Genomic DNA, 10,193 nt, shown 5'->3' with positions numbered 1-10,193 from the left:
AATCATTTTCCCAAGTTGTTCAAGAGAAACTGAGGCCGCAGAAGTTGCCCAAGGTCCAGGGTCCAGCAAGTCACCGACTGCGACAGAAACCAGGAGTCTTGTCTCCTGCCCCCAGAACCCTGGCAACCCCCAATACCTCCCTAGCTCAGCCTGTCTCTCTTTACGATGTCAGTCCCCAGCCCAGGGTGACCCTTTGCAGAGTTTGGTGACCAACAGCTCTGGGTCTGAGGTGTGGTGGGCAGTAGTCACTGACCAGCCTCTAGAAGGCAACAGAATGTTCTCGCAGCGAGTCTGAGATCCCCCAGACACCCCAGTTCTGAGGCCTGAGGCCATCACCCCTACACACACTCCCTCACACTCCCTCTCTGCTGTTGCTTTTTCAGTCAAAGCTTTATTGATTTTTAATATGACCAAAGTAACACACACTTGTTCTTAAAAAGGATTTAAGCTGTAAAAACGTGTGAGTTAAGAGTCCTCCTCTACCCCCAGCTCACCACCACGACCGGCAGGGTGTGTAGCGTTCTGCATTTCTTTATTAGGAAATAATTCCTAATGGGACCAGTGGGCCCAGCTCAGAAAACAACTTCCTAGGAGCACGAGAATGAGTCAAAAGAGGACAAAGGGGAGAAGTCGGGCCTCAGGACAAGTGGGTTAAACCAGATGGTCCGAGAGCCAGGCTGAGCCCAAACTGCTGGGGCTCTGGCTGGAACTTCTGGGCACACATCACAAGTCCAGATCTGCACTCGACCTTGACATCCAAGTCATGGAATTTTAGGACTGAAAGGAGCCTGAGAGTCCATCTGGTCCTACCTGCCCATTTTAGAGACGGGGAGACTGAAGACCTTGCTGGGAGACACCTGAGCTGGCTCCAGGTAGGAGCTTAGCCCACGCCTCAGCCTCCATCCAAAGCCTGGGGAGGAGGTGCTGGAGAGCAGGGGGTACCCCAAGACCAGACAGTATTAGTTGAATAAGGGAGAAAGAAAAGGACAGGAAGCAACCAAAGAGCTATAAAGACAGAGAAGGAAGCGGTGCGTCACGGGAGTTTGCGGCCCCAGACTGACGTTAGAAGCGCTGACTTCAAATCTTGGGTCTGTTGTTGCCCAGCTGTGTGACCCCGGATTGCCCCCGACCCTCTGAGTCTCAGCTTCGTGAAGTTTAATGAGCGAACAAGAGTGTCTACCGCGTGGTGTTGGGAGAATTAAGTGACTGCAAGAGGTATTGGGCACGGCACCCGGCACAATAAATGACAACTAAGAAAAATGAGTCAGGCCAAGCAGCGTGGCAGGGCCCCCCAAACCTGTAAACGTCAGATTTGCTCTGTCTCAGGATATTTGGGAAACTCCTGCCTCCACGCCAGCTCCATCTCCTGCGCAAATTAAACAGTAACCAGCCAAGGTCAGGGAAAGGGCCTTGACAGAACAGGTTCCTCCCAAGGGGTGGCTCAGCCTTGACGAGGTGGGCCCACCCTCCTCCTGCCTATAAGTGGGGACCTGGTCACCGCGACGGCCACTCGATTCCGGGCACTCACGACATGCTGGGCGTCAGCGTCTTCACCGTGCTCCTGGCCTACGGTAAGCTGTGGCTTGGGGACCAGCGGCAGCCAGCGGGCTGTGAGCTTGGGCTGGCCTCCCGGGGACAAGGCTGGGGTCAGGGACCCTCTGCTCTCCAGGGCTTCAGGAAAGGAGCTTTGGGGTCCCACGTGGGTTCAGCTACTACTGACCAGCTGCGTGTCAGATGAGCCACTTGCCTGCTTGGGGACTCTGCTTCCATATCTGCAAAATAGGATTCATGTTCCTCACCCCAGGGTGAGGATGAGCCATGAGGTATGGAAAGCACCAGGGACGCAGAAGGCGCCTCATCCCGGGTGACCCCGGGGGGCCTCAGGGCCTACCTTTCCCAGCATCAGCATCTCTCATTTGGGGATTCTTTGCTCCCCCCGCCATGCTGGTGACCTCCCAGATTGGGAATCCAGGAACTCGGCTCGAATGTCCCTCTCTCTTGGCGGGACCTGGACAAGCCACTTCCCCTCTCTAAAGTCACTGGCTCTTCTGGCAAGTGAGAGCACTTGATTAAGAGTCCTCCAGCTAATAACAACAGTGATGATAACAATAGCTGCTCCTGTGTACCCCATGTTTGCTCTGTGTCGAGCACTGTGCTAAGCCCTTGACGATCAGGAGCCAATTTGATCCTACAACAACCTTGAGAGGCGGGGTCTGTTAATATGCCCATTTTACAGATGAGGACCCCGAGGCTCAGTGATGCTCAATATCTTGGTATCTAAGATCACATGGCTGGTTAGTGGTAGAGCCAGACTTTGAGTCTGGGTCTTCCTCGCTGCACAGCACTCGCTCTTGACTGTGCCGCACAGCTCCCCAGCTATGACAGTCTGGAATTCTGTAGATTCAGTGCTCACACACCCACACTGTGCTGTGGCCTGCAAAGGGACAGCAGGGTAAGGTTGAAGGACACAGGTGTACCTGGGCATTCACACACAAGCCAGCCACTTTGGGTTTCCTTCAATGATTCGACATTCACTCTATACCAGGTCTTTTGCTCAATTCTTTACCTGCGTCATCTAATTTTTCTTAGTTGTCATTTATTTATGTCATGTTATTTAAATTCTCAGGACGAACTTACCAGGTTAGCGCTAGTCTTCCCGTTTCACAGAAAGGGAAGTTGAGGCCCAACAAACTCGATGGCTTCCCCAAAGCCATGCAGGAAAAGTCAAACCCACGTCTGCCCAGCCCCCAAATGTGTGCTCTTTCCACCTGCCCCTTCCCCAAAGCGATGCCAGCCTGGCTCACCTGTGCTCTTCCTCTCCTGTATCCCCAGCCTCCAGCTGCGGGGTCCCCATCTTCCGGCCCAACCTATCAGCCCGGGTGGTGGGCGGAGACAACGCCGTTCCCCACAGCTGGCCCTGGCAGGTAAGCGCACTGCAGCAGGTGGGGAAGGCGAGGTGGAGGTGGGTGGGGAGCAGGTCCCTGGGGGCTGACACGTGGTCCTTCCCCATCCTCCCCCAGATCTCCCTCCAGTACCTCAAGAATGGCGTGTGGAGGCACACCTGCGGTGGCACCTTGATCACCCCCAGTCACGTCCTCACAGCTGCCCACTGCATCAGGTGAACGGGATGCTGCCCAGACACCCCACCCTCGCCCGGGGACAGGAGCCTGATAAGCTGCTTTTCTTGAGCACACACTCCAGACACTGGGCTGAATAAGCTACTCCCATCCAGTAACTCAGTTGTTAATTTATTCATTCCACAAGTATTTACTGTGCGCCTACTATACGCCAGGGAACACGGCAGTGAGGACACAGTCTGTGCTCTCAGGGAGCTTATATTCTAGTTGAAGACAGAGTGACAGACCATTCAACAAGTAAATATATAACAAAGCAAGTGGCAATGAAGAAAAATAAAGCAGAAAGAGAATAAAAAGTATGAGGAGTTCTATTTTAAATGACGTGGCCGGGGGAAGATCTCTCTTGAAAGGAGTTGTTTGAGCAAAGACCTGAAGGAAATAAGGGAAGACGTCATTGGTCTGGGGGTAAGGTGTTCCAGGTGGAGGGAACAGCTGATGCAAAGGCCCGGAGGAGGGAGCCCACTTGGTAGGTTTGAGAAATAAAGTGGAAGCCGGTGTGGCAGGGCATTTTGTGTGAGAGGAGAGGAAGAGGCGGTTAGAGAGGAATGCAGGAGAGAGAATGCAGGCCAGCAGCATGTGGACTAGCTCATCTTCACAGCAGCCCTGGCAGGTGAGTTCCAAGATTATCTCCACCTTCCAGGTGAGAGAACTGAAGCCGAGCCTACCCACCTAGCAGTCAAAGTGGACTTGACTCCAAGACCAGGGTCCTTACCCCGTGCCCTGGGAAGGGTCAATGGGATGAACACTCCCTTCCCCCGAACAAGTCCCACGGTGGCCCCAAAGCTGGGTCACTAAAGACCCAACGTCCCCCTCTAACCCACCGGCCAGTGGGGACAGGAGGCCACCCTGACCCGGTCCCCTTGCTCTGTCCAGCAATACCCTGACTTACCGCGTGGCCCTGGGGAAGAACAACCTGGAGGTGGAGAATGAGGAAGGCTCCGTGTTCATGGGCGTGGACACCATCTTTGTCCACGAGAAGTGGAGCTCCTTCCTAATTCGGTGAGTGCCCAGCTGGCCATCCCACAGCCCCCTAGGAGCAGCTCAGAAGAAGGAGGCGTCCCTGAGATGCGGCCGGAGCCTGTCCCTGGACCCCATCGTTAGCCTGAACAGCCAACAGATGATGACTTTACGCAAAATGGCAAAATGCTAAGTGGAGGTGGACACCCCTCCAATACCCATCACTGGCCAAGGGTCTCTGGAAAGTACACAGGGAATAAGGATCCTGAGGCTCCCCCAGTATATTACCTGAAGTCTCTCAGCCCGAGGATGAGCCAGCACTCACCTTTACTGATGCATGCTCGCATTGTAATAAGCAGCTTACATGCCATCTCTTATTTAATCCTCACAACAGCCCTAGACAAGGAACCGAGGATCAGAGAGGTTAAGGAATGTGTCCCAGGTCACACAGCCCAGTACATGGCAGAACTAGAAATCAAACCAGGCTCTCTCTAGGGTTGTCCATTTTCATTCTGGCGACACGAAAACATTAAAAATTGCAACCGCAAGTGTTTTTATCGTTATAATTTCCAATTTGCTTAGCTGAATTTCAGTTGATACATAACCTTGCAGTGGTTCAGAAGGCTTCTGCTCTTGTCTCCCCTCTGTTAAGCCTTTCATGATGTGAAGACACAAGGTGGCGCGGGGTGGGGGGGAAGGGGAAGAAGCTACACCTACAGGAGCGGGTGATGGGGTTAGAAGGCAGATCATTGGTCCTCCGGCATCTCTGTCTGCCAGTAAGAAGCTGGAGGTCCAGGATATTTATGGAGGACCCCTGCTCACCCTTGGCCCGACTCCCAACTCACAGCCTGGGCCTCTTAGCATTGGCTTGGGGGAGCAGGCCCTCCTGCCATTCACCACCTCCACTTTGGATTCCAGCAATGACATTGCCCTTATCAAGCTGGCGGAGCCCGTGGAACTGAGTGACACCATCCAGCCAGCCTGCCTGCCAGAGGAGGGTTCCTTGCTGCCTCAGGACTACCCCTGCTACGTCACTGGCTGGGGCCGTCTCTGGAGTGAGTATAGCCCCTGGCCAAACACGAGTGTCTTATTGGAGGAAGCAGCTCCCGTGATAAGCACACCACCCACATTTGCCCACCACTTTCCTTTTTGCCTTAACATCTTCACATCTTTTTTAATTTTGTAATAATGGTTAATATTTATTAAGCATATACCATGTGGCAGACACTCTAACAAGTGCATATAAAGGGTGTTATAAGGATTAAATGGACTAGAATTTGTCAAGGGCTTAGAACAGGGCTAGGCACATACTAAGTGTCATGTCGGTGACTAGTAAATAAATGAAACTAACCATCTTGGGGCGGGGATTAGATCTTATGACCTTATGTTATACCACACGCCCAAGTAAATTCCAACTGAATTAAAAGGTTAAATGCAAATAAATGAAACTACAGAATACTTAGATGAAAATGCAGAGCCTCTAAAATTTGGAAAGTTTGGGGGTGAGAAAGACCTTTCAGTGTGTGACACCAAAGGCAGAGAACTACAGGGAAACCATTGGCAATTAAAACCCCAGAACCCAAATTAAAGATAACTCAGTGGTTATTTCTTAAAGGTTTTCTATGGGTTGGTTCTGCCTTCCCTGACCTTAGAGGGGTCTCTAACCCAAACAGTTCAGGACCATTGGCTCAGAGTCTCGCCTCTCAATTAAGGGCCTGTGTGTGGGTCCCTCAAAGTCTCTCCAGAACTTGCCCGGTCATGGCCCAGCCCCATCCAGCCCTCTGTTCCCTGAAGGCCTGGGCCTGGGCTGGCGCTGAGGCTGCCTGGGCTGACCACCCGGTCACCACCCATTCTCTCTCCAGCCAACGGCCCCATCGCTGACGAGCTGCAGCAGGGTCTGCAGCCCGTGGTGGATCACGCCACATGCTCCCAGAAAGACTGGTGGGGCAACAATGTGAAGAACACCATGGTCTGCGCCGGGGGTGATGGTGTCATCTCAGCCTGCAATGTAAGTGTCGAGGCGCTGCCCCACGTCCCTACTGCAGGTGGCCAGATGGAAGGGGGCAGTGAGGAGGGCAAAGGAGTGAGAAGTGGGGAGACGCCACCCCCTCTCCCTGGGGGGAGACTGAGCCCTGGCTGGGCCTAAGAGGCTCAGGAGAAACTTGCCACTGTCCCCCTTCCCCTCCCCCACCAGCACTGTGGCCAGAGCATGAAAGTTGAATGTGAGTCTGAGTCCGAGTCCCAGCCCCCCACTTCATAGCTGTGTAACCTTGGGCAGGCTGTTTGATTTATCTGAACCTCAGTTTTCCCATGCATAAAATGGAGCGGTAGTAAGCACAGGGCTGCTATGAGGACTAAGTGAGTCTAACACAGGTAGAAGAGACTTCGGTGAAGTCCGGGCACACGTTCCTTCATACCATCAGCTCCGTTGGTCCAGGGAGACAGAAGACTCAGGGAGTCTGACACAGAACGAAGAAACATCTAGGACAATCGGGGACTGTCCCATTTTCAAACACATGAGCCTCTCCCCACTTGCATTTTCTTCCCTTTTCTCGGGTCTCCTACACGGCTCCCAGCATGCTCATCCCTCTGGGCAGCTCAGAGTCTTGGGCGCGGTGACCTGAACAGCTAGGGAAACCAAGGCACAGAGAGGGTTCTCAACACCTCAAGATCACACAGCAAAGCAAGACCTAGTCTGACACCCCAGGGCCCCCCAGAATAAGGCCAAGTTACCCACAAACCACATTTTCTCTGCCTCCCTCACTATGGACACGCTGAGGCCAAAACAGGGGCTACCCATATGCCCCGCCCTGACCTTCCTGCTTCCCGAGCCTCCCTCTGACGCCCGCCCCGTCTGGCACAGGGGGACTCGGGCGGCCCACTGAACTGCCAGGCCAAGGACGGCTCTTGGGAGGTGCGGGGCATCGTCAGCTTCGGCTCCGGGCTGAGCTGCAACACCCTCAAGAAGCCCACGGTCTTCACCCGCGTGTCCGCCTACAACAACTGGATCAACGAGGTGGGTGCGCCTCCCCTGCCCCCTCCTCTCCACCCGCCCCTCACCCTCCCTCGCCCTTCCTTCACTGACTCCCCTACTCACTCTTTCACTCACTCCATTTACTCACTCACTCCTTCCAGAAGTTTTGATCGCGTGCTTATTGCAGGCAGCCTTGAGTCAGGGGCAGTGAAGCAAACGGCCATTCACTTCCCCACCCTTTCATCCATCAGCAAATACTTCTGTCCCAAGCCCAGGCTCCCCACCAGTGCCCCCAAATGTGAAGCGTGGCCCCAGCACAGGAGAGGGGGCAGCATGGATGGCCGTCTATATTTTGAGGGTGCGGGGACAGAGAGTCACCCTGGGCTGGGGGCTTCCACCCTGGGAGCAGGAGGTATCCTGAGCTCACCTGCACAGTGGTCGGAAGTGCCCGAGAGGGCCAGACCCCTCGGGCAGAGGCAAGCCTGTCTTGTCAAGGCCCGGGGCTGCCGGCCATGTTCCTACCCTCCCGGCAGAGCCTCACACCCCGCAGAGTCCCTCACCCTGTTCTCTGCTTCTCCAGAAACTACAGCTGTGATTCATCCCTGGGAGCCAAGGCCGCAAATCCCGGCAACCACAATAAACCTCCTTTCCCCTCAAGCGACCTGTGTTCTTGATTTGCGCGTCCCCTGCGGGTTCCCGGGCTCTCTAGGGGCTGCCCGTTTCCATACCAGGGGTGCAATGAGAGATCCCCCTCAGCCAGGCTGGTTAGGCCTTGGAAGGAGCTGCTGGGGATGCTGGTGGAGGGGGCACCCCCAGGAAGCCACCTGGTGCCTGAGGGAATATGAGTTAAGGACACACCGGACACCTGCCCCATCCCCGCACATCTCATAAGCCGTGAACCACGGGGCCCTGATCAGACCGCAATGGCTTCCACACATAGTCACAGCAGGTCAGAGGTGGGAAAGCTTGCACTGCACTAGACAGGCAGGGCAGCTCAGGCCCAGAGAAGGAAAGAGCTGGGCCAGATCACAGGAGCCGACATCCAGTGGTGCACAGGCAAGAGGCTCAGGGCAGGGCCCTCTGGTCCTGAGGCCGACTGGAGGGCAAGGGGTCCAGAAAAGAGAGGGACCCAGTGTCCAGTGAGGTACATCCAAGAGGGACCCCCGACCCCTGACCATAGGGTCTCTGGTCCAGGGCCCTCCTGGGGATGTGCTGCTCTATGGAGGGAGGTATCCCCAACCCGGCCGCTGAAGTCCTCCTAGGAAAGCCATCAACTATGGCTGCCTCTGGTTGGTCCATGAGTTGTCCAGTTTCCCCATCAGACTTTGGTTCCTGGAGATGGGGACCGTGGCCTCCCACGATGTCCAGCTCATTCTCAAAAAATACTTTATTTTCTCAACCAGCAATGGGACCTACAAGGAGCCCAGCACCAGCTCAGCCGTAGGAATCTAGGGATGGTCCAGACAAGATTCCTGCTCTGCAGGAGACAGACCCATAAACAGATCACTGAGTTCCCTGGTGTAAGTGTGAAGGTAGGAATACAGTCCAGGAGCATGGCGAAGGGACACTTAAACCAGTGAGAGTAGGCAGGAAGAGTCCAGGATGGCTTCCTAGAGGTGGTGATGCCCAGTGTAATGTATTCTTTACATTTGAGCAGAAGGTACCAAAATACAGAAGATGCTGCTGGTTGCTTGACCCAAACTTCATTCCCAGCCTCCTCCTTTTGTAGTTGTCTCTATACTGGAGGCTAAAAATGCTAACTTCTTGCTGTCCCCAGGTCCCTTGCAGTTATAATATCAAAGTGATAGCTAACACTTACTGAACACTTACTCTGTGCCAGGCACCGTTCTACAGGTTTTACGTGTATTACCTCACTTAATCTCCAAAACAATCCTAAGACGTAGGTTATTAACATCATCCCCATTTCACAAATGAGAAAACTGAGGCTAGAGATGGTTAGTGACTTCCCAAGGTGATTTACCTGGGAGGTGATGGAGCTGGGATCCAGACTTTGTTAATCTGGCCCCAGAGCCCATGCTCTTGACCACCATGCTCTGCTGCCCTGTGATGAATATGAATATGGATATGATGCCTGGAACTAAGGCAGCCTTCTTGTGGCGAAGAGAATTACAGAGACATGAGCTCAGACATCATCGAGCTGCAGATCTGATGCCAGCAACCGTTCTCTGAATGTCTAATTATGTAAAAACTAAGTGAACCTGCATTTGTTTTAACCACTGTAGTCCAGTTTTCAGTTACTTGCAGCTCAGCACAGTCCTAAGTGATACCCTGGGGGATAACATAAGGGGTCACTTTCCTGACTGAGGGAAGGCCATAAGCAAAGTCATGGTAACTGCTTGGAAGAATCTCCAAGCAGAAGGTATTGCTAGAGCATAAGGCACATGGCAGGGATTGGGTGACCAGTGGTCCTGGCACTGAGTAGTTTTCTAGGAAGTGGTACTTTCAGTGCTGTCCCAGGCAAACTGGGATGGTCAGTCACCCTAACAGGGAGGGGCAAGAGATGTGGCTAGAGAGTGAGAAAGGCCCTTCCTGGAAGGACTTGTAGCCATGGTAGAGGGTTGTTGGGACTTTATTCTGAGGGCAATAGGGAGCCGTAGAGTGGTTTTAGATAGAGAAGTGATCTCTGTGGTCAGATGTACACACTAAAGCATTCATCTGACAGCTATATGGAGGGCGATTTGGAGCAGGCAAGAATGGAGGCAGGGAGGCCAGTTAGGAGGCTGCTGCAATGTTCTAGGCCAGAATTAGTGGGGCCCCAACCATCAAGCGGCAGATGGAAAGGAGAGATAGGTTCAGTAATTCAGTAATAATTCAGTAATTAGTTAAGAGGCGTATGTATAGTGTTGGACAGCAGCATCCCCCCAGTGCCAAATCTATATAAATTTTGGGAACGTGATTGGATTATCAAAGCTACTTTTTATTAGCTAATAAATGGTAAAACATAAGCCACAGTTCTGTCTGTTCAACAAGAGTGTAAAATTCTCAGATTCAGGGACAAGATCCACTGTTATATACAAGGGTCACTGCCTATCTGTGGTAGACAAAATACTAGCCCTCCAAAGATGTCCATGCCATAGATCCCAGAACATATGAATGCATTACCT

The 10,193-nt window shown here is 53.2% G+C and overlaps 1 protein-coding gene across 1 annotated transcript; it reads left to right on the top strand.

Moving 5' to 3' along the window:
• The first annotated feature begins 1,448 nt into the window (after positions 1-1,448).
• LOC101271430 (chymotrypsin-C) lies at positions 1,449-7,725 on the top strand. Its single transcript, XM_004272424.3, has 8 exons — positions 1,449-1,571; positions 2,833-2,924; positions 3,021-3,118; positions 4,011-4,136; positions 5,013-5,149; positions 5,957-6,102; positions 6,958-7,110; positions 7,649-7,725. The coding sequence occupies exons 1-8, from the start codon at positions 1,532-1,534 to the stop codon at positions 7,661-7,663; spliced, it is 807 nt and encodes a 268-aa protein (XP_004272472.1). The 5' UTR covers positions 1,449-1,531; the 3' UTR covers positions 7,664-7,725.
• Positions 7,726-10,193: the final 2,468 nt, after the last annotated feature.

Source organism: Orcinus orca, chromosome 1, assembly GCF_937001465.1.
Source record: "Orcinus orca chromosome 1, mOrcOrc1.1, whole genome shotgun sequence".
Lineage (NCBI taxonomy): Eukaryota > Metazoa > Chordata > Mammalia > Artiodactyla > Delphinidae > Orcinus > Orcinus orca.
The sequence above is the reverse complement of the archived record's forward strand: the minus strand, read 5'-3'. Positions and strand labels throughout refer to the sequence as shown.